Below are 25,810 nucleotides of genomic sequence, written 5' to 3'. Positions count from 1 at the left end.
TTCTCTCAGAGATGTGAAATTAAACATGTCTAGTTTCGCAAAACAAGAGCATAATATAGCCATACCAATTACATGGAAACAAGCATGCACAGAAAGACCAGAATGAACTTCAATCCGAATGAGTGTTTACATGAGTCCACAATTGTTTCAATAGGATTTAAAAATGGAATAAACCGGTCAGTTACATCAGATCTAAGTTTAAATCAGATTGGCCATTTTCATTCCGATTTAAGTTTTTGTAGGTGTTTACATGACAACTTTTAATAGGATTTAACTTTTATTCTGAATGAAAAGGGGATTTAACTGTCCATGTAAACGTAGCCTCATCAGAGAAGAGAATTGACATGCAAAGAGAAAGGAGAAATGGGAATGATACTGATGAGTGATGTTTGAGACACAAGGAGGAATATATAAATTTGGATTTGAAAGGAAAGAGCCTGCCATTGGGAGGGGGAGAGAGAGAAGAGGGCTTGGACGATCTCTGCATGCTTGTGTGTGTGTGTGTGTGTGTGTGTGTGTGTGTTTGTGCGTGCGTGCGTGCATGTACTACTACAGTGGAAAGGGTCAGCGAGTTCAGGTTCCTTTTAGTACACATGGAGGATGAGCTCAAGTGGGACACACCACAGCGCCCAGCAGCGACTATACTGGTTTCGCCACCGGAAGAAGTATGAAGTTAGCTCCTGCATCCTCAAATTGTACTACAACAGCTCCATTGAAAGCATCCTGTCAGCTTGGTATGGAAAATAAGAAAACCAAATCCTACTGCGGGTGGTGCAGTCAGCAGGACACATAATGGTAGGCAAGCTCCCCTCACTCTAGGAACTGTACAAGAAGAGGCAGGCAAAGCGGCCTACCGTAGACAGACTACCAGGTTTATGAATAGCTTCCACCCGGCCATGATCAGACTGTTGAACAAGGCATGGCCACCGCCTGTCATCAGGCTGGCCTTGGACTTTTGCTTTCCGCATGGACTGTGGATTATACTAGTACACTAAAGCAACCTTTTGTGGACTGTGTGGTTGAATTTGACACAGACCATATACTCTTAATCTCATGTACAACACACTGAGACGCTTCTTGTACTAATGTCTGACATGAACAGTATATATATACCAGCTGCTATCCTCATGTGCTTTATTTCTAAACCTAAATGCACATAATATTTGGATGGATATTCTATGTGTATATGTGTAGATACCTTGAATCTCTGGATGTTGCACAAACGCAAAGAGTACAACTCTCAGAGATGGATGACTCCAATCAAACAGACCATGTTTATGAACAGCTTCCACCCAGCTAGCATTAAGTTCACCTGTGTGAACTGAGTGGTGCAACTCCCCTCCCCATGATCCTGATTCCGAGCCACACAGGGCAGGATAACACATCACTCAGACACTTTATCCCAAGCACATAAAACACAAGAGTCTCTCTGTTATGGCTCGCTCCCCATCTCCGCCACACCTAGTATATATGCTGTGGGTGCTCAATGCCCTTCAGTACCTCTTCTTTGCTGTGCACTTGGGTCACACTCACACTGTACCTACCTGTCACACACACACACAAGCAAACACACACCAGGGATAGGATTAAGAGATCTAGTGAAAATAGCAGAAGATGATAGCTGCATATTTTTTCTTTTTGTACTCTTTTTGTTGTTGTCAATAGTGTTGTAGTATTTCATAACTCACAATAAAAATGAACAAACACTCAGTGAACTCCACATGAACTATCTAATGCAGTGGTTCCCAAACGGTGTGCTGAGGCACACTGCTGTGCTCTGCTGTTAAACAGGTCCAGGTGTACCATGGGATTTTGTGACAACCACACATTATTATTGCAATATATACTAGAGAGATGTATGGCACTCAACTGCTCACCACAGAGCTACAGTAGAGTGAGTGTAAGTAGTACAGTGTTAGTCAAGTAAAATAGATTTATTTAAGAGCATAATGTCTGGGTGCCTACGGGTGTGCCTCTCTGCTGCTCTCAACAGACTGTATCACATCTGTTACACAAAGATGCAGCCACGCACGTACGCAGCCACGCACGTACGCAGCCACGCACGCACTTAGCCACGCACGCACGCAGCCACACTCACACACACCCACAGGGTGGACTCTTGCTTGAAGACTGGGTTGACATTATTGTTCTATTTTTAAACTGGACTTTAGTGAAGTGAATGAGTGACCTTTGCGTGGTACTGACCACGCAATAATTATCTGCTAACATGTGGGTGCAGATTATGCATGTATGAGGGAGAGGAATAAGAATGTGGGTCATGAGAGAAAAAGAGAGGGAAAGAGAGAGAGAGAGAAAGATATATTAATTAGTAAGTATGTGCACACACAGCAAAATCCTGAGTGTTACATAATGTAACTGACAGGATCCTAATGGTCAATTATTATAGATTTGCATTACTGCAACATTTTGGATTTTACTGTGAGAATATTAGGCTACATTCTGTGCATACAGAATATACATTGCTTGTACAGGCTACAAGCAATGTATGGCTTTTTGGTCCTCTTTTTGTACATTCAGCAATCGTACGATGAAGTATAAATTAGGCTATAGATCAATCTGTCTGTTCCGCTCTCACCCTGCCCACGTTCTCTCTCTCACACCATCCCTTCCCTCCGTAGAGTCCCTACCATCACTTATTTTATATCCTCCCCCAGTCGGCCAAACGGCCCCTTCTGTCCCCTACTCTCTGGTTTCCATGGTGACGATGGATGACATAGAGGAGCTGGGGACTGTATTTAGAGCAGAAGCTGTGAAGCTTTATCTTTTTGTTGTGTTTTCATCATGTTGCATCACAGCTAGCCTGTTAATGCTGAAACCATAACAAGTTATCTCACAATCCAATGGCTGGATTGCCATGAAACTCGATGAGTATGTTCATGGCATGCTGTCAGGACCATGAATCTCAGTCATTTAGGTGACCCTGCATGACTTTGATTCTAGTTTGTACAGTTTGTCACCCTCACAAGAGATCCCATCATTTAATAGGCAGATGATGAACCCTACGGGTACAGCCGTCAGCCAATTACCAATTACATTGTTCCTGTCCCTCCTCCGACTGCAGGCATGACTGCAGGCAAGATTATGCTGGCACACAAGTTAAAATGGACATGAATCTCATCATATTTGCCAAGTCTAAAGGCAAAGCATCTGACACAGCTTTCCAATGCATGTTGATGTGAAAACCATGCTGTTACAACAATTGAACTTCAGATAGACGTCTATTTGCTATTGCATCATTTATGTCCACACAGACCCCAATGGAGCCAAATTGAATTGGCCTTTAGGATACAACATAAATGTCATATTTGCAGTTAGTTATGACACTGTTCAATTACATTTCTCCATACAACCTGCCACTCTGGTGGGTGATGTAAAGTGTAATGACGTGTTATTATATACCCAGCAAGCCAAATGACGTCATAATGACGTGACGTTATGATGATGTCCTCCGGTGATGTTCAGGACGTTCAGGACTAGCCCAGATCACAGCCCATATGGGGATGATCTTTACGTCATTTCCAGGACGTCTTCACCAGCTGAAATAATATAGTTTATTCTGGGCCAGAGTTGATCTGGCCTCGACCGGACTCTCTCTAGACATCCGTCGTAGTGGGCAGAATTTATGTTGGTTGAAATTAGGTGATATTCTGACTAGTGTTGGTTTGACTTGATCTGGCCCCAATCTAGATATCACTAATTTGTCCAGGTCCTGGCCGTGCTTGCTGAGATATCTTCCGCTCATACCCGTGCCTTTTCATACACCAACCCCAGACCATATTCATCACATACCTCAGATAGACAGAAAGATGGAGGGTGCAGATTTGCACCTTTCTAGTTAGTGTGGTTGCCCCAAAAGGGGCAACCAGACTCTAGTAATTGTAACACTTTATTAATTAGTGTGGTTGCCTGAAGGCAACCATACTATTGTTTTTGTGACCTTTTATTATTATTAGTGTGGTTGCCCTGAGGGCAACCATACTATTGCTTTAGTGACCTTTTATTAGTGTGGTTGCCTGAAGGCAACCATACTATTGTTTTAGTGACCTTTTATTCTTTTCATTATAGATAAACTTATTTTGCCGCATTATACCTCCCACAGTTTTTGTCGCACGCACTCGAGCCATATGTCAAAACGACGGGCTACATCGGGAATCGTGTGCGTGTATTTTGCTAAGACATTTGTTGAATAGTTTAATTGATATGAATTAATTAGTGCATTAAATTTCCCCATAGACATGAATGGGAAAATGCAAAAACTCACTTTCAAGTATTTTTTCCTCTGAGACCGTAAGGGCTATACTTACAAGAATTGGAGGAGAGATTCATAATAATTACTAAAATTAATTACCTTAGAACTATATCGGTCGGCCTCATGGTGGCGCTATAACAGCCAACTTTACATTTTTGGGTATAACTCTTGAACCGTAGGTCGTAAAATCAAAATGTTTTTTTCCATGGATTCCTTGGGTCATGACGCATCTTCCCATATAGGCCACGCCCATTTCCGTCTAGAACGAATTTGCAGAAAATTTGCATTTTCTTCAAAACACACTTTTTGCTCCTCCTCCTACAGATTTTGTCCAAATCTCACAGAAATCGGTACACATGATCTCGGGACATATCCGATGAAAACAGCACAGTCAGAATTTCGATATTCCATATCGTTCGTCCGTAATCAGCTTCCAAAGTTAGTGGGAGGGGCCTATTTTACAAAAAAATGCACAAATCACGAACGGAAAGTCCAATCCTCCCCAAATTTGAATCACATGTTTAGGATGGCCTAATCAACACAGAGCCAAAAGCAATTCCATTTCCATCCATAGGGGGCGCTACAATTGCAAAAACAATTGCCCGTTTGTTGCAAAAACACGATTTTGGGGGGGAAATCCCCTTTGAATGACTTACGCATGATCACAAAGGGTGACTTGACATTGTAATTGGCTGGCAAAATTACTGGGAGGGGCCTATACCCCTTTGTTGCAAAAACATGATTTTGGGGGGGAAATCCTCTTTGAATGACTTATGCATGATCACAAAGTATGACTTGACATTGTAATTGGCTGGTATAATTACTGGGAGGGGCCTATATCAGCCAACCTATCCGATTTCAACAGCACAGTCAGAATTTAGATCTTCTGTATCGTTCGGTCGTAATCGTCTTCCCAAGTTAGTGGGAGGGGCCTATTTTATAAAAGACGCCACAATTCACGCACGGAATGTCCGATCCATCCCAAATTTGAATCACATGTCGAGGGTGGTTTCATCAACGCAGACAAAAGCGATTCCATTTTCGACGGGTGCGATGTGGGCAACCACACTTTGCAATTTCCCAGAATTGCCTCTTTCTAGTTTCTTCTTATTATACTAGATAAACTTTATTTTGCCGGATTATACCTCCCACAGTTTTTGTCGCACGCACTCGAGCCATATGTCAAAACGACGGGCTACATCGGGAATCGTGTGCGTGTATTGGGATAAGACATTTGTTGGATAGTTTAATTGATATGAATTAATTAGTGCATTAAATTTCCCCATAGACATGAATGGGAAAATGCAAAAACTCACTTTCAAGTATTTTTTCCTCTGAGACCGTAAGGGCCATACTTACAAGACTTGGAGGAGAGATTCATAATAATTACTAAAATTAATTACCTTAGAAGTATAACGTTCTGCCTCATGGTGGCGCTATAACAGACAACTTTACCTTTTGGGGTATAACTCTTGAACCGTAGGTCGTAAAATCAAAAATATTTTTTCCCTGGATTCCTTGGGTCATGACGCATCTCCCCATATAGGCCCCGCCCATTTGCGTCTAGATAGATTTCCCGCCATTTTGAATTTTGTTCAAAACACACTTTTTGCTCCTCCTCCTACAGATTCTGTCCAAATCTCACAGAAATCGGTACACATGATCTCCGGACCTATCCGATTAAAACAGCACAGTCAGAATTTAGATCTTCTGTATCGTTCGGCCGTAATCGTCTTCCAAAGTTAGTGGGAGGGGCCTATTTTACAAAAAACGCCACAATTCACGCACGGAATGTCCGATCCATCCCAAATTTGAATCACAGGTCGAGGGTGGTTTCATCAACGCAGAGACAAAAGCGATTCCATTTTCGACGGGTGCGATGTGGGCAACCACACTTTGCAATTTCCCAGAATTGCCTCTTTCTAGTTAGTGTGGTTGCCTGAAGGCAACCATACTATTGTTTTTGTGACCTTTTATTATTATTTTTGTTTTTATTATAGATAAACTTTATTTTGTCGCATTATACCTCCCACAGTTTTTGTCGCACGCACTCGAGCCATATGTCAAAACGACGGGCTACATCGGGAATCGTGTGCTCGTATTTTGCTAAGACATTTGTTGGATAGTTTAATTGATATGAATTAATTAGTGCATTAAATTTCCCCATAGACATGAATGGGGAAATGCAAAAACTCACTTTCAAATATTTTTTCCTCTGAGACCGTAAGGGCTATACTTACAAGAATTGGAGGAGAGATTCATAATAATTACTAAAATTAATTACCTTAGAAGTATATCGGTCGGCCTCATGGTGGCGCTATAACAGCCAACTTTACATTTTTGGGTATAACTCTTGAACCGTAGGTCGTAAAATCAAAATGTTTTTTTCCATGGATTCCTTGGGTCATGACGCATCTCCCCATATAGGCCACGCCCATTTCCGTCTAGAACGAATTTGCAGCAAATTAGCATTTTCTTCAAAACACACTTTTTGCTCCTCCTCCTACAGATTTTGTCCAAATCTCACAGAAATCGGTACACATGATCTCGGGATCTATCCGATGAAAACAGCACAGTCAGAATTTCGATATTCCATATCGTTCGTCCGTAATCAGCTTCCAAAGTTAGTGGGAGGGGCCTATTTTACAAAAAATTGCACAAATCACGAACGGAAAGTCCAATCCTCCCCAAATTTGAATCACATGTTTAGGATGGCCTAATCAACACAGAGCCAAAATCAATTCCATTTCCATCCATAGGGGGCGCTACAATTGCAAAAACAATTACCCGTTTGTTGCAAAAACACGATTTTGGGGGGGAAATCCCCTTTGAATGACTTACGCATGATCACAAAGGGTGACTTGACATTGTAATTGGCTGGCAAAATGACTGGGAGGGGCCTATACCCCTTTGTTGCAAAAACATGATTTTGGGGGGGAAATCCTCTTTGAATGACTTATGCATGATCACAAAGGATGACTTGACATTGTAATTGGCTGGTATAATTACTGGGAGGGGCCTATATCAGCCAACCTATCCGATTTAATTTAGATCTTCTGTATCGTTCGGTCCTAATCGTCTTCCCAAGTTAGTGGGAGGGGCCTATTTTACAAAAAACGCCACATTTCACGCACGGAATGTCCGATCCATCCCAAATTTGAATCACATGTCGAGGGTGGTTTCATCAACGCAGAGCCAAAAGCAATTCCATTTTCGACTGGTGCGATGTGGGCAACCACACTTTGCAATTTCCCAGAATTGCCTCTTTCTAGTTAGTGTGGTTGCCTGAAGGCAACCATACTATTGTTTTTGTGACCTTTTATTCTTCTTATTATTATAGATAAACTTTATTTTGTCGCGTTATACCTCCCACAGTTTTTGTCGCACACACTCGAGCCATATGTCAAAACGACGGGCTACATCGGGAATCGTGTGCTCGTATTTTGCTAAGACATTTGTTCAATAGTTTAATTGATATGAATTAATTAGTGCATTAAATTTCCCCATAGACATGAATGGGAAAATGCAAAAACTCACTTTCAAGTATTTTTTCCTCTGAGACCATAAGGGCTATACTTACAAGACTTGGAGGAGAGATTCATAATAATTACTAAAATTAATTACCTTAGAAGTATATCGGTCGGCCTCATGGTGGCGCTATAACAGCCAACTTTACCTTTTGGGGTATAACTCTTGAACCGTAGGTCGTAAAATAAAAAATATTTTTTCCCTGGATTCCTTGGGTCATGACACATCTCCCCATATAGGCCACGCCCATTTGCGTCTAGATAGATTTCCCGCCATTTTGAATTTTGTTCAAAACACACTTTTTGCTCCTCCTCCTACAGATTTTGTCCAAATCTCACAAAAATCAGTACACATGATCTCGGGACCTATCCCATTAAAACAGCACAGTCAGAATTTAGATCTTCTGTATCGTTCGGCCGTAATCGTCTTCCAAAGTTAGTGGGAGGGGCCTAATTTACAAAAAACGCCACAATTCACGCACGGAATGTCCGATCCATCCCAAATTTGAATCACAGGTCGAGGGTGGTTTCATCAACGCAGAGACAAAAGCGATTCCATTTTCGACGGGTGCGATGTGGGCAACCACACTTTGCAATTTCCCAGAATTGCCTCTTTCTAGTTATTTTTATTATAGATAAACTTTATTTTGCCGCATTATACCTCCCACAGTTTTTGTCGCACGCACTCGAGCCATATGTCAAAACGACGGGCTACATCGGGAATCGTGTGCGTGTATTGGGATAAGACATTTGTTGGATAGTCTAATTGATATGAATTAATTAGTGCATTAAATTTCCCCATAGACATGAATGGGAAAATGCAAAAACTCACTTTCAAGTATTTTTTCCTCTGAGACCGTAAGGGCTATACTTACAAGAGTTGGAGGAGAGATTCATAATAATTACTAAAATTAATTACCTTAGAAGTATATCGGTCAGCCTCATGGTGGCGCTATAACAGCCAACTTTACATTTTTGGGTATAACTCTTCAACCGTAGGTCGTAAAATCAAAATATTTTTTTCCCTGGATTCCTTGGGTCATGACGCATCTCCCCATATAGGCCACGCCCATTTGCGTCTAGATAGATTTCCCGCCATTTTGAATTTTGTTCAAAACACACTTTTTGCTCCTCCTCCTACAGATTTTGTCCAAATCTCACAAAAATCGGTACACATGATCTCGGGACCTATCCGATTAAAACAGCACAGTCAGAATTTAGATCTTCTGTATCGTTCGGCCGTAATCGTCTTCCAAAGTTAGTGGGAGGGGCCTATTTTACAAAAAACGCCACAATTCACGCACGGAATGTCCGATCCATCCCAAATCTGAATCAGATGTCGAGGGTGGTTTAATCAACGCAGAGACAAAAGCAATTCCATTTTCGACGGGTGCGATGTGGGCAACCACACTTTGCAATTTCCCAGAATTGCCTCTTTCTAGTTCTTTTTATTATAGATAAACTTTATTTTGCCGCATTATACCTCCCACAGTTTTTGTCGCACGCACTCGAGCCATATGTCAAAACGACGGGCTACATCGGGAATCATGTGCGTGTATTGGGATAAGACATTTGTTGGATAGTTTAATTGATATGAATTAATTAGTGCATTAAATTTCCCCATAGACATGAATGGGAAAATGCAAAAACTCACTTTCAAGTATTTTTTCCTCTGAGACCGTAAGGGCTATACTTACAAGACTTGGAGGAGAGATTCATAATAATTACTAAAATTAATTACCTTAGAAGTATAACGTTCTGCCTCATGGTGGCGCTATAACAGCCAACTTTACCTTTTGGGGTATAACTCTTTAAGCGTAGGTCGTAAAATAAAAAATAAAAATTCCCTGGATTCCTTGGGTCATGACGCATCTCCCCATATAGGCCACGCCCATTTGCGTCTAGATAGATTTCCCGCCATTTTGAATTTTGTTCAAAACACACTTTTTGCTCCTCCTCCTACAGATTTTGTCCAAATCTCACAAAAATCGGTACACATGATCTCCGGACCTATCCGATTAAAACAGCACAATCAGAATTTAGATCTTCTGTATCGTTCGGTCGTAATCGTCTTCCCAAGTTAGTGGGAGGGGCCTATCTTACAAAAAACGCCACAATTCACGCACGGAATGTCCGATCCATCCCAAATTTGAATCCCATGTCGAGGGTGGTTTCATCAACGCAGAGACAAAAGCGATTCCATTTTCGACGGGTGCGATGTGGGCAACCACACTTTGCAATTTCCCAGAATTGCCTCTTTCTAGTTAGTGTGGTTGCCTGAAGGCAACCATACTATTGTTTTTGTGACCTTTTATTATTCTTCTTTTTATTATAGATAAACTTTATTTTGCCGCATTATACCTCCCACAGTTTTTGTCGCACGCACTCGAGCCATATGTCAAAACGACGGGCTACATCGGGAATCGTGTGCGTGTATTGGGATAAGACATTTGTTGGATAGTTTAATTGATATAAATTAATTAGTGCATTAAATTTCCCCATAGACATGAATGGGAAAATGCAAAAACTCACTTTCAAGTATTCTTTCCTCTGAGACCGTAAGGGCTATACTTACAAGACTTGGAGGAGAGATTCATAATAATTACTAAAATTAATTACCTTAGAAGTATATCGGTCGGCCTCATGGTGGCGCTATAACAGCCAACTTTACATTTTTGGGTATAACTCTTGAACCGTAGGTCGTAAAATCAAAATATTTCTTTCCCTGGATTCCTTGGGTCATGACGCATCTCCCCATATAGGCCACGCCCATTTCCGTCTAGAACGAATTTGCCGCAAATTAGCATTTTCTTCAAAACACACTTTTTGCTCCTCCTCCTACAGATTTTGTCCAAATCTCACGGAAATCGGTACACATGATCTCGGGACCTATCCGATGAAGACAGCACAGTCAGAATTTCGATATTCCATATCGTTCGTCCGTAATCAGCTTCCAAAGTTAGTGGGAGGGGCCTATTTTACAAAAAAAATCACAAATCACGAACGGAAAGTCCAATCCTCCCCAAATTTGAATCACATGTTTAGGATGGACTAATCAACACAGAGCCAAAAGCAATTCCATTTCCATCCATAGGGGGCGCTACAATTGCAAAAACAATTACCCGTTTGTTGCAAAAACACGATTTGGGGGGGGGAAATCCCCTTTGAATGACTTACGCATGATCACAAAGGGTGACTTGACATTGTAATTGGCTGGCAAAATTACTGGGAGGGGCCTATACCCCTTTGTTGCAAAAACATGATTTTGGGGGGGAAATCCTCTTTGAATGACTTATGCATGATCACAAAGGATGACTTGACATTGTAATTGGCTGGTATAATTACTGGGAGGGGCCTATATCAGCCAACCTATCCGATTTCAACAGCACAGTCAGAATTTAGATCTTCTGTATCGTTCGGTCGTAATCGTCTTCCCAAGTTAGTGGGAGGGGCCTATTTTACAAAAAAAGCCACAATTCACGCACGGAATGTCCGATCCATCCCAAATTTGAATCACATGTCGAGGGTGGTTTCATCAACGCAGAGACAAAAGCGATTCCATTTTCGACGGGTGCGATGTGGGCAACCACACTTTGCAATTTCCCAGAATTGCCTCTTTCTAGTTAGTGTGGTTGCCCTGAGGGCAACCATACTATTGCTTTAGTGACCTTTTATTTCTTCTTATTATACTAGATAAACTTTATTTTGCCGGATTATACCTCCCACAGTTTTTGTCGCACGCACTCGAGCCATATGTCAAAACGACGGGCTACATCGGGAATCATGTGCGTGTATTGGGATAAGACATTTGTTGGATAGTTTAATTGATATGAATTAATTAGTGCATTAAATTTCCCCATAGACATGAATGGGAAAATGCAAAAACTCACTTTCAAGTATTTTTTCCTCTGAGACCGTAAGGGCTATACTTACAAGACTTGGAGGAGAGATTCATAATAATTACTAAAATTAATTACCTTAGAAGTATAACGTTCTGCCTCATGGTGGCGCTATAACAGCCAACTTTACCTTTTGGGGTATAACTCTTTAAGCGTAGGTCGTAAAATAAAAAATAAAAATTCCCTGGATTCCTTGGGTCATGACGCATCTCCCCATATAGGCCACGCCCATTTGCGTCTAGATAGATTTCCCGCCATTTTGAATTTTGTTCAAAACACACTTTTTGCTCCTCCTCCTACAGATTTTGTCCAAATCTCACAAAAATCGGTACACATGATCTCCGGACCTATCCGATTAAAACAGCACAATCAGAATTTAGATCTTCTGTATCGTTCGGTCGTAATCGTCTTCCCAAGTTAGTGGGAGGGGCCTATCTTACAAAAAACGCCACAATTCACGCACGGAATGTCCGATCCATCCCAAATTTGAATCCCATGTCGAGGGTGGTTTCATCAACGCAGAGACAAAAGCGATTCCATTTTCGACGGGTGCGATGTGGGCAACCACACTTTGCAATTTCCCAGAATTGCCTCTTTCTAGTTAGTGTGGTTGCCCTGAGGGCAACCATACTATTGCTTTAGTGACCTTTTATTTCTTCTTATTATACTAGATAAACTTTATTTTGCCGGATTATACCTCCCACAGTTTTTGTCGCACGCACTCGAGCCATATGTCAAAACGACGGGCTACATCGGGAATCGTGTGCGTGTATTGGGATAAGACATTTGTTGGATAGTTTAATTGATATGAATTAATTAGTGCATTAAATTTCCCCATAGACATGAATGGGAAAATGCAAAAACTCACTTTCAAGTATTTTTTCCTCTGAGACCGTAAGGGCCATACTTACAAGACTTGGAGGAGAGATTCATAATAATTACTAAAATTAATTACCTTAGAAGTATAACGTTCTGCCTCATGGTGGCGCTATAACAGCCAACTTTACCTTTTGGGGTATAACTCTTGAACCGTAGGTCGTAAAATCAAAAATATTTTTTCCCTGGATTCCTTGGGTCATGATGCATCTCCCCATATAGGCCCCGCCCATTTGCGTCTAGATAGATTTCCCGCCATTTTGAATTTTGTTCAAAACACACTTTTTGCTCCTCCTCCTACAGATTTTGTCCAAATTTCACACAAATCGGTACACATGATCTCCGGACCTATCCCATTAAAACAGCACAGTCAGAATTTAGATCTTCTGTATCGTTCCGCCGTAATCGTCTTCCGAAGTAAGTGGGAGGGGCCTACTTTACAAAACACGCCACAATTCACGCACGGAATGTCCGATCCATCCCAAATCTGAATCACATGTCGAGGGTGGCTTAATCAACGCAGAGACAAAAGCCATTCCATTTTCGACGGGTGCGATGTGGGCAACTACACTTTGCAATTTCCCAGAATTGCCTCTTTCTAGTTATTTTTATTATAGATAAACTTTATTTTGCCGCATTATACCTCCCACAGTTTTTGTCGCATGCACTCAAGCCATATGTCAAAACGACGGGCTACATCGGGAATCGTGTGCGTGTATTGGGATAAGACATTTGTTGGATAGTTTAATTGATATGAATTAATTAGTGCATTAAATTTCCCCATAGACATGAATGGGAAAATGCAAAAACTCACTTTCAAGTATTTTTTCCTCTGAGACCATAAGGGCTATACTTACAAGACTTGGAGGAGAGATTCATAATAATTACTAAAATTAATTACCTTAGAACAATATCGGTCGGCCTCATGGTGGCGCTATAACAGCCAACTTTACCTTTTGGGGTATAACTCTTGAACCGTAGGTCGTAAAATAAAAAAGTTTTTTTCCCTGGATTCCTTGGGTCATGACGCATCTCCCCATATAGGCCACGCCCATTTGCGTCTAGATAGATTTCCCGCCATTTTGAATTTTGTTCAAAACACACTTTTTGCTCCTCCTCCTACAGATTTTGTCCAAATTTCACACAAATCGGTACACATGATCTCCGGACCTATCCCATTAAAACAGCACAGTCAGAATTTAGATCTTCTGTATCGTTCCGCCGTAATCGTCTTCCCAAGTTAGTGGGAGGGGCCTACTTTACAAAACACGCCACAATTCACGCACGGAATGTCCGATCCATCCCAAATCTGAATCACATGTCGAGGGTGGCTTAATCAACGCAGAGCCAAAAGCCATTCCATTTTCGACGGGTGCGATGTGGGCAACCACACTTTGCAATTTCCCAGAATTGCCTCTTTCTAGTTTTATTATTATTCCACAGTAGTCTTTTTTTTGTCGCTTTATACCTCCCACACTGTACGCTGTACGCACTTGAGCCATATGTCAAATTGACCGGAAAAATCGGGAATCGTGTGCTTGTATTTTGTTAAGAGAAATGTTGTATAGTTTAATTGATATGAATTTATTAGTGAATTAAATTTCCCCATTGACATGAATGGGAAAAGGCAAAAAATCACATTCAAGTATTTTTTCCTCGGAGACTGTAATCACTATAGTTACAAAACTTTTAGGGATATTTCTTAATTATGACTAAAATTTATTAAAATTATAATTTTATAGGTCGGCCTCATGGTGGCGCTATAACAGCCCACTTTACCTTTTGGCTTATAACTCTTGAACCGTAGGTCGTAAAATCAAAATTATTTTTTCCCTGGATTCCTTGGGTCATGACGCATCTCCCCATATAGGCCACGCCCATTTCCGCCATGATGGATTTTCCGCCATTTTGAATTTTGTCCAAAACAAACTTTTTGCTTTTCCTCCTACATATTTTGTCCAAATCTCACAGAAATCGGCACACATGATCTCTGGACATATCCGATTAAAACACCAAATGCAGACTTTTGGTAGTGCGTATCGTTCGGCCGTAATCGTCTTCCGAAGTTAGTAGGAGGGGCCTATATCACAAAAATGCCATAAATCACGAACGGAATATCCAATCCATCCCAAATTTGAATCACATGTCCGGGGTGGTTCAATCAACCAAGTTCTAAAAGCAATTCCATTTTCATCCATAGGGGGCGCCGCAAATGCGAGAAATGTAACCGATTGTCGCAAAAACATGAATTTCGGGGGTTAAATCCCCTCCGAATTACTTACGCATGATCTAAGGCGTGACTTGAAATTGTAATTGGCTGGCAATATTAGTGGGAGGGGCATATGTAAGCCACTGCGGCAACCACACTCTGCAATTTTTTAAAATTGCGAATTTTCTAGTTGTTGTTGCTGTTGCTGCTGTTCTTTTATCCCTGTTTTTCTAGTTGATTAGATTTAACTCAGAGCAGCATACATACATCAGACTTATATAGCGCTTTTCTTCGTACCCAATTACCCAAAGTCGCTTTACAAAACAAATGAAAATAAACAACTTTATTAGAAGAGAAAAGTTAGTTAAAGGGCAAAAAATAGAGCAAAGAAAAAAATAGCTCAAGCCCTAGTAATGGGGTTTTTAGATTTGTTCATTGAATAACGTGTAACTTGTGTGGAGGAGGAGTTTTGATGGTGCACATACATTATAATACAACAAGACAACAAAAAGCCTGTTACAGTATCACACCTCCAATGCAACTAGAACACTCAACACCATTTCAGTGTATATCATCCATTAGTAATGCATCTACTAATTAATCTACCGGTATGTATGTCCTCACCTGTGTGTCTGAACTGTGTCCAGGTGTTGTACCTGCCGCAAGCAGAGCTTACCAGGGAGAAGGTATATGCCATGGACCAGTCCAGCATCGATGGCGTGGAGGACATGTCGGCACTGGCTGAGCTACATGAAGCCGCCATTATGCACAACCTGTACCAGCGCTACCAGAAGGATAACATTTATGTAAGTGTACTGTATGTGAATGCACGTGGGCATGTGGGAGCACATTTTACAGAGAGAGACAGATTGCACAGCACAGTATGCAAGGTGCAAAATTAGTTTTTTTGCCAATTAGACAACGTGTTATCTGAGCATTAACATTAGCGTATGGTGCAATGGGGTATAGACTTTGCATTAGTCATGGGTGTGTTTTGGGTGTTAAATTAGTGCACCTACAACATAGTGTGTGGATATTTAAAATGAGTGGCCGTAAATCACTGCAGTCAGAATCATAACCTAATGTCTCCTCATGTGTGTGTGTGTGTGTGTGTGTGTGCGTGCGTGGCGTGGCGTGGCGTGGCGTGCGTGCGTGCGTGCGTGCGTGCGTGCGCGTGTGGGTGTGTGTGTGCGTGCGTGGCGTGGCGTGGCGTGCGTGCGTGCGTGCGCGCGTGTGTGTGTGTTGTGCGTTTGTGTGTGAGTGTGTTTGAGTGTGTGATGTGTTTGTGTTTGCACACGCACTCTGACACACACATACATGTGTGTACAGTATGTACATTTACTGATGTCTTCCCCACATTAGCATGGTGCCCTCTCCTCTTCCAGTAATCTCTGCTTCAGGCTTTTAGTGGGAAACACAAATCATCTTATCAGATCCATCTACTATAAGTGGCCCTATATAGGTACTTAATGAAAGAGAAACAGAGAGGGAGATGGCAGATGATCAATTGATCTACACACAGTGAAATCCTAGTGTTCATTTACAGGTACATTTGGTCCTGTTTGTACAGTTAAAAGTTACAAAAAATGAATACTATATTTTATTAAAATAAAGTGATAGAGCCCCACCACTAGAAATAAGAATCATGAGTTCTAGTCAGGCAGTTTGTATGTGTACAGTATGTACTGCATAGCTTACATGGACATGGTAACATCATGAGTTCATATCTGGCTCATGACCTGTGTTAAAGTCCAGGATAAACTGTTCTTTGTCCTTTATTCAGGGGTGTGGTGGTCTCAAAATCACAGTCTACAAAGATTTTAAGGAAGACTCAGAGTCAGTCATTAGAGTCCTTTTACAAATACATGATATTATTAGTCAATATATTGTCTTAGTCTCTGTATAAGGAGTCTTCGATTTGTGTATATCTTGCGCCACCCCTTACCCCAGGCTTATCCCTAAACTTATTTGGCATTCTTTACTATTTTGAAAAACATTTTAAAATAGTTAAAATACCGGTAGCCAATCTACAAGCTCACAACATGTTGATGTAGATCGACTAGTTGATCTAGTTTACAATGTTTTTGAATGTTTTCTACCAGTTTTCCTTCATGATCTGTGTTTACATCTCCTCTCTACTCCCTCTCTCCCATCTCTCTCTCTCTGCTGTACTGTCTAATAATAAAGTATTAGAAATTCCTTTTGAAAAATTAATAAAAACAACTGCTGAAAATCCTAGCTTACTAGAGAACAGCCTCCGGCTGTGACCTAATCTAGATGATGAAATATTGTAGATGCAGGGATTGCACTTAAGCTGATGATAAGAATTTACCATAGTGCGTGCGTGCATGCGTGCGTGCGTGCGTGCGTGCGTGCGTGATGAGGTCAGATCAACAGGTCAGGTGACAGGTCAGGGCAGTATCTTGAGTGTACAGGGTTTGATGAGGGCCGGCGGGCTTTAATTTTCGGGCCTGTTGAGAACTCTAGTTTTCGCCGGCTGCCAGGCGCAGCTGCACATATATCTTTGGGGCAGGCCCGTCTAGAGTTTAAATGGACAGCTATCAGTCAAAATGGAGATTGGCTTAATATCCCTGAAGATGTCATAGTGATGTCACGAGGCCTGGGCACAATATATTTGGGGACTTTCCCGTATATGGGGACTTTCACGTATGGGGATTTTGAGTGACGAAAAATGCCCCATGTATGGGGATTTTGAGTGACGAAAAACGCACAATTCCATAGTTAACTGCGACCGTCGGTTGCAATTACCACAGTAGTGGTAGTTGAAGGCTCTGCATCCCAGTCTACTTTTGGATATTCTAGGAATCACAAGTATGCCTTTATTCTGTCAGTGCTCTATTCTACTGGGGTAATAGGGTACAATGACCTCTTTATTAATATATGATTATGATGGTGCCAGAAGTGATCAGAAGGATTTTCTTTATTATATTCTCGTTTACAGGGAGCCAGTGCAGAGAAGCTAAATATAGAAGAAATATGATCTCTTTTCCTAGTTTTTGTTAGGCAGCAGCAGCATTCTGGGCCAGCTGAGAGGGCCTGAGAGTGACATTAATGAATTTCAGTAATCCAACCTGGAGTTAACAAATGTGTGAACTAGTTTTTCTGCATAATTGTGAGACAGGATGTGCCATGTGGCAAAGTTATGTTATGTACAGTACTGAAAAGGGCTGTCCTTGAAATTTGTTTTGTGTGAGTTAAAGGGCATCATCCAAGTGGGAGTTATAGTCTCACATGGCACTGGTGCAGAAAAAGGATAGCCATTTTGTATTTTAAAGCTAAATGCCAGAGGGTTTTAAAGATTGTCCTCAAACATTATACAGTGGTGTGCTGCTGGAGTCTAAGGTAATGCCATCCAGAGTGGAAATATCATTAGCTAATGTGTTTCGGGCCAAGCACATCATTACTCCAGTTTTGTATAACTTTAGTAGAAGAATATTGCAGGTCATTCAGGTCTTTATATCCTTGAGAGATGCTTGAAGTTTAGCTAATATTTGTTTTATCTGGCTTCCATAGTAAATATAATTTTATATAATCTGCATAAGTGCATAACAATTGACATTTATAGAGTTTTAATAACATTTATAGCACTTATACTATGACCCAAAGGAAGCATAAGCATAATGGTGAATAGTTTTGGTCCAAGCAGTAAAACCTTTGTGCACTCTGTGAACTCTGTGTAAAACCTTTGTGCACATGGAGGTGTAATCATTAAGGTGTACAAACTGAAATCAATCTGATAAATAGGACTTAATCCAGCGTAATGCAATTCCTTTAATAATGATTGAATGTTCTAATGTCTGTGGTAGGATGTGATGGTCAGTGTTGTCAATTGCAGTAATTATGTCTGACAAAACTACGTATCCTTTGTATGTCTCTGTGCTGTTATGTACTCTAAATCTTGACTGGAAATCCTCAAATGCATTATTTTTATTTAGAAAGTCACATAACTGATTTCTCAAGGATCTTGGCAAGAACGGCTGAGGTTAGGTTAGTCTATATCCTAACTGTAGTTGGATGAAATACCTGAATCAAGTCAATCAATCAAATCGAATAGAATTTTTAAGAAGAGTCTTAATTATAGCTGCTTAAAAGACTGTGGTACATAGCCTGTTACTAAAGACAGATTGATCTTGTTTTGTAAAGAAGTACTAACTAAGGGTAAGACTTAAGCAGTATTATTAGGATGGGGTCTATAAGAGACACGATGGTTGAAACACTGACATTCAGAGAAGTCCATTGGACAAAAGTATATATCAACTGTTTCAGGCTCAAATGCAATTCCTTGCAACTCTAACTACTTGAAACTACTACTACTACTACTACTACTATTTAGGGCAGAGTCGATTGTCTTTCGCAGGGAGCCAATGGCACTATCGATAAGTTGATCAATTTAGACCAAATAAAGTTAGCATAAAGCTGCGTTCAGAGTCAGACCTGAATATATATAATCGCTGCGGTTCGTCCCGTTTGTGCTGCGCCAGGTCGCGCCGCCCCGTTCGCACAACTTCTTGTCTTTGCATTGACTTTGTATGTAATCGTGCTGCTCTAACCATCCAAGTCTGAATGCAGCTTAGGAGTTGTCTGCTGTATTGAGACATTCACATAGCATTGAATCAAATGCTGGTAGAATCACCTCCTTAAATTTAGCTTACAATTACAATTTACAATTTAGGCATTTAGCAGACGCTCTTAATCCAGAGTGATCTTCAGTAAGCAAGAACAAAAACATGGTAATAAATCAAATACATATCTATATAATGAAGTCAATGAAGTCAGTAGCTTCACACATTTGTGTCTATTCAAAGTAATTAATAAAAAAGTTAAATTAGTAAAACGTTATCAAGTGGTCCAATAAAAGACAATTCTATGTGAAGTCAATTCGATGCTTTATGTCGAAGGAGATCGAGAGTAGTATCGAAAGTTACCGCCTACTATAACTACTGTGTATTGCAGCGTGTGTGTGTGTGTGTGTGTGTGTGTGTGTGTGTGTGTGTGTGTGTGTGTGTGTGTGTGTGTGTGTGTGTGTGTGTGTGTGTGTGTGTGTGTGCGTGTGTGTGTGTGTGCGTGCGTGTGCACGTGCACGTGTCATCCTTTCAAGTGTGCATTAGAGGTAATATGCACAGAGGGCAGAATATGATACAATAGGAGGCATGCTGACCTGATGTGTTTTTCATCTCTAGAGGGAGAGGCCAGAAAGCAAGGTCACCATTGCAGTTAACATTTCACAACAGAACTCTAGAACTCCAAAATCTCGCCCCATTGTCATATTGGAAAATGCCCCTCCCACTCCACCAGTCCCTAATTCTAAAACCCAGATTAAATAACTACACTGAGCTCAGCTATCTTAATGGCAAACATGGACTTTTTATGCTTTCTTTCATGTCTTTCTTTAAGCCGCATTCAATCCGGAAAAGCATCTGTGTAATTCTGGCTATATATGAGTGTGTCACAATTTTTCAAAAATAGCAGATCTACAAGCTCAAAACTTGAGCTATATGAGCTTGCAAATTAACTACTTTTGATTCTGGGGGTTCCTGGCAAAATATATTTTGAGATGGGGGTTGGCAGCCAAAGACATTTTGGGGGACCTTGACATTTCTTTTCTACCCCTGAGCCACTGCCACCCCAGGGAAATGACTCTCTGTCTGGAACTTATCATCTATTCAGGGGTTTGTTACGAAAAAGTGAGCACCATTGATATAGCAACGTACTGTACGTTTTTCAGAAAACTGATTTAGAAGATATTTAGACCTGAGGCCGATTGTAAAAACGCCTCCTATAACCTAACCTAAGGTTTTCTGAAAACCTTCAAATTCTTACTAAAAAAATGTTGCTATATGAGACACAGAGTATGTGACACAGAGGGCGCAGCCGGCATTAAAGGTAAAACAACGTATGGGTAGCACCAGGTCTAAATGGGTTAATGGGTTAATGGGTTCATGTCTTTCTTTAATGGCTGTGTTCTTTACCTGTTGTTTTCAGACCAACATCGGCAGTATCCTGGCGGCTGTGAACCCCTACAAGCAGATCCCAGGTCTGTATGACCCTGAGAGGGTGGACCTCTACTCCAAGCACCACTTGGGGGAACTTCCCCCTCACATCTTCGCAATTGCCAATGAGTGCTACCGATGCATCTGGAAACGCCATGACAGTCAGTGTGTCCTCATTAGGTGAGTTCTTCCGGATATTCTGGAAGTATTCTATTGCTTGATTGCACTCATGTTTGGACACACACCATCAATCAAGATGTATTTATCAGATATGAGAAACTAAATGAACGAAACTAAATGAATGAATGTGTTGTGAAGAAGCTTCGTAGGGAGTCCGCGGTAGAACCTGCGGGCATGACGGAGAGAAGAGTAGAAACGGTAGAAACAGAGGCAGGGAGCAGAATGGGGGAAGGGACATGCAGGGTTAGTTGTCTATTTATAGGAAAGTGAAAGTAGTGTGATTGCGGTGTGGTCCTGCTCCTAAGATTCTGCTAACAGTTTCAAATAAAATATGCATGTTTTACTCCTTGACTGTGTAAGTCCATTTGAGGTGCGTGCAGTCAAGCATCTCATTATGCTTCCAATTAAGGGCTCAATTAAGGCCTCAATTGGTATCCAGACAAAGACCTGCAAAGGCTAATCTGTGAACCAATCAGACTTCTGTATCTATTTAACAGCCCCACTAATCCAAGTTGAGCAAATGTCAGAGAATGTCAAACAGTGTAGTGTGTGATTAAATTATTGTGTGTGTGTGTGTGTGTGTGTGTGTGTGTGTGTGTGTGTGTGTGTGTGTGTGTGTGTGTGTGTGTGTGTGTGTGTGTGTGTGTGTGTGTGTGTGTGTGTGTGTGTGTGTGTGTGTGTGTGTGTGTGTGTGTGTGTGTGTGTGTGCGTGCGTGCGTGCGTGCGTGCACGTTCCAGTGGTGAGTCGGGGGCAGGAAAGACAGAGAGCACTAAGCTGTTGCTTCAGTTCCTGTCTGTGATGAGTCAGAATTCAGCTGGGACGCCTCCTTCAGAGAGGAGCACACGAGTGGAGCAGGCCATCGTACAGAGCAGGTATGGTGACCTGCATGCACGCACAGGCAAAAACACAATGTCAGGATGCAGGGATTACAGACTCATTCATACAGGACAGGATTCATACAGGTGTGCTACAGCAACTTCAGGGGTTCTACCTACGTTGCTCTATGAAAAGCAAAACCTTATGTTTGGAAGGAATGACCCCTGCTCTGGACCTTAGACCTTAGATGTACACCCGTGCGCAAGCAGTAAGCACTAACTAGAGTTATCTCTCTCTTTGTGTGAGCAGTCCTATCATGGAGGCATTTGGGAACGCCAAAACTGTGTACAACAACAACTCCAGCCGCTTTGGGAAGTTCATCCACCTGCACTTCTCTGAGAGTGGAAACATCCAGGGAGGCTGCGTCATCGACTGTATCCTTGTTGTTATTGTTGTTGTTGTTTTTAACAGATACTAGACCGGTGCCCAGCTGTACAGCACAGAGTCGGTAACGATGGAAGTTGGAGATCCATGCCCCACCTGGCTATGCAATACCCGTTGTACTCAGGCATGCCGAAATATGAAGTGTTGTGATGCTAGAACAGACCAGCTCCATACAGTATATGGACCATGGGCATATATGGGTCCAGAGCCTGGGCAGAGGCCTTTTGTGGCGGTTCTGGACAACCGTGGGTCCGACCGACTTGACACCGGGGTCGGTGGGGCGAACGGTTTATGTGTATTACAGCCGTACACACGTACGTACAGACAGACAGATGTACAGAAACATGGTGCATTTATAGATAGATTTGCTTTTCCAGGTGTGAGTTGGGCAGGGTTTGTAAAAATAATATTCAGACTTCAGACAACCATCACAGCGGTGCCACAAACCAAACTCATCTGGAACTCTTTGACCCCTGTCACATGGAACTTTTTTTTTTGCTGCTGCTGGCGTAGTGATACTGGACACAAAAAATAGTAGGTCAAAGTTGAACAAAAGTTGCACTATAAGGTAGAAATAGGTCAACAATACAAATCCGCTAGTTTTGTGTATTAATTTATTTTTAATGAGAGGCCCCCAGACCCCCACCAAATGACCGAAACTACTTTATATTCACCAAAACCAGACCAGAACTCCCACCATGGGACTAAGGCAATCAATTAATTGGATATTTCCTACAGCTTTAAAGGTATATTCAGTGATTTCACTTAATTCAAATATCACTTATTTTTTTGTTTTGTTGTGATAATCCTCCCTACTATAGAGTGTGCTGACCATATAAGGAGTTCCTCCCTGTCCCCAGTTAACCCCTGGGGGTCAAAAAACCTTAGGTTTCGTTTTTGACTCTCTATCCTGATTGGACGAAAGGCTGGGTCCCACAGCCAAAAACGAAACCTAAGGTTTTTTGAGTGAAATCACTGAATATACCTTTAAGTCTAACAATCTAAATCTTTAATTAGACAGAGACAGAGACTTTGTTGTAATTTCCCTGGGGCGGCAGTGGCTCAGGGATACAGTTGCTGGTTGGAAACCAGTTCGATCCCGGGCTCGCCTCTGAATTCGTGTCAAAGAGTCCTTGGGCAAGCCTCTGAACCCCTAATTGCTCCCGATGAGCAGGTTGGTGCCTTGCATAGTTTCCTCCGCCATCGGTGTATGAATGTATGTGTGAATGTGAATGTAATGCACATTCTATGCAAAGGCCTTGGATAAAGGCACTATCTAAATGCACCATTTACCTTGACTCTGTCCCTCTCAGATTTACTGGAAAAGGTAAGTTATGTCTGAAGTGGCAGGCTGCTCAGATCAAATTTAAACTAACTGGAATTTGGTGATCACTGAGATATTAATTGTGATGGTGCTGTGGTGATCTCTCTGTAGAACCGTGTGGTGAGACAGAACCCTGGAGAGCGGAACTACCACATCTTCTACGCTCTGCTGGCAGGAGCAACAAAGGAACATAAAGGTGAGCTCCGTCAACATCTTTGATGGATAAGTAATGCTTGGATTTATACAAATCCCACATTTTCAATATCTTGAAGAGGTCAGAAAAAAAGAACATTTTCTCATTTCCTCACTTTTAAAATGCATTCTGATTTGTATCTACTACTATATATTTTTGAGTGGTGCAACCACTCCTACAACCAGCTTGCAATGTCCTCGTACCTGTTTGTGTGTGTGTCTGTGAGAGCACGAATATGTGACTTAATAATAGCAGTACGGGGCGCCAGAAACAGTGAGAGGGGTAGTGTCTCTAATGAGAGAGAGTGAGAGAGAGAGAGAGAGAGAGAGAGAGAGAGAGAGAGAGAGAGGGGGGGGGGGGGGGGGGGGGGGGATTGCAACACTCAGTTCACACGTGTGTGATTTTTGTTTCTATTTGTTTGATTTAGTTTTTAAGCCTTTTTGCGGACCCATATGGTTTCAATGCAGGCTACTTGGGTACCAAGTGGGCGTGGGCTTGAACTGGGAAAATTATGAGGATCCCATAATTGTGTTTTTCATAAGGTTTTCAACTGGATGACTATAGATCTATGACTATGGTACTACTGACAATGGATATGGATGACTATGGAGATGATGTTTGGGATGCACTGACTAAATTACAAATGTAATTGATGCTGTGTTGCTATCCATTCAATTATTGTCTCCACCAGGCCGAAGGCATGTGGGGAGAGTATGTTTTGCACTCCGTCCGTCCGCGTGTGTGTCCGTGTGTGTGTCCGTGTGTGTGTCCGTGAACAGCTAATCTCGGCCACCGTTAAAACCCGGTCGATGCCATATTTTGCACACACACTCCCTGGATGCCAACCATGAACCTCTGCCCCAAACTTTCCAGAACGGCCTGTTATAGCGCCACCAGGAGGCCGCTTTGTGCAAAACAAGTTTTTCAATGCCATATTTTGCACACACACTCCCTGGATGCCAACCATGAACCTCTGCCCCAAACTTTCCAGAACGGCCTGTTATAGCGCCACCAGGAGGCCGCTTTGTGCAAAACACGTTTTTGCACAGTACACCTACAGATTTTGTCCAAACATCACGCAAATTGGTACACAGTCTCTCTAGAGCCATTCAACGAAACGGGTCTTTCAGATTTATCAGACTCCATCCTGATTGGTTAAGATTGGCTTCCAAAGTTCACAGGAGTGCTCAGTTTCAAACAAAATGCTGCAAATCATGAACACATCGCGTGATTTCCGTGAAATTGTGCACCCACATTCCCACTAGGCCGAGGACGAAATGCCACATGAACAATTTCAACTCAGCCTCAAGGTGGCGCTATAACTGGCCGAAAAGTGTTTTTACCTCTAACTGCACGGATCTGTGGATAACCTGGTGGAGACCTGTGCCCGGAAGGGCACTTTTTCTAGTTCTATAATAACATGAACTATTATTTCCTTTACCAGAAACATACTTCTTGGGTGACCCTCCTGAGTCTTTCCACTACCTCAGCCAATCTGGATGTCTGAAGGACAAAAGCCTTAATGACAAAGAACTCTTCAACAGTGTCATGGTAGGCATTATTGTTTCATTGTTGTTTTTTTGTGTGGCAAAGTGGAACTTTAGAAAGGAATATAAAATCTGCACTCTCTGTAGTAGTCGTAGGAGTTTAATTTAATAATGATTTAGGATCTGCAGCAGAAGTCAAACCAAACAGAGGCGTTTCTGCGCACAGGCCTTCTTCAGTGTTAGAATTAAATGAAGAAAGTGGGACTTTAATCATGTTTTTTCAAGCAACGATTAGGGTTTCTGTGCTGTTCTATCAGAAAGATGGGGCATTTTGAAAATAATACAGTATAATGATTAACTAATGCCATGTCTATTAATTGACTTTTCTCAGATAAATTGCTCATTTTCTGGTATTAGAAAAGAAGACAGACAATAATATTTTTTTGTCTTATCTCTGCACTTACAGTAACTTGAACAATTCTCAATCTTTACACTCCGAAATGATGTCATCTTTCCCATATCCCATCTTGATCAATGAAACATGCTCTAATTTGGCCGATCAAACACTTTGTT

At 41.6% G+C, this 25,810-nt stretch overlaps 1 protein-coding gene across 1 annotated transcript in view; it reads left to right on the top strand.

Annotated features, from left to right (window-relative positions):
• The window catches only part of LOC310877703 (unconventional myosin-X-like), a gene marked incomplete at its 5' end in the record, with an annotated part of 53,731 nt that overhangs the window by 9,064 nt on the left and 18,857 nt on the right, over window positions 1-25,810 (top strand). The window contains 7 exons of the mRNA XM_083791652.1: window positions 15,429-15,587; window positions 20,785-20,972; window positions 21,711-21,845; window positions 22,099-22,223; window positions 23,547-23,560; window positions 23,669-23,753; window positions 25,195-25,301. Of these exons, the coding sequence (XP_083647778.1) occupies window positions 15,429-15,587; window positions 20,785-20,972; window positions 21,711-21,845; window positions 22,099-22,223; window positions 23,547-23,560; window positions 23,669-23,753; window positions 25,195-25,301 (813 nt within the window). The remainder of the gene's footprint in view (window positions 1-15,428; window positions 15,588-20,784; window positions 20,973-21,710; window positions 21,846-22,098; window positions 22,224-23,546; window positions 23,561-23,668; window positions 23,754-25,194; window positions 25,302-25,810) is intronic.

This window comes from Protomyctophum parallelum (genome assembly GCF_964188405.1).
Source record: "Protomyctophum parallelum genome assembly, chromosome: 20".
NCBI lineage: Eukaryota > Metazoa > Chordata > Actinopteri > Myctophiformes > Myctophidae > Protomyctophum > Protomyctophum parallelum.
Note: the sequence above shows the minus strand (reverse complement) of the source record. Positions and strands in the feature narration are given on the sequence as shown.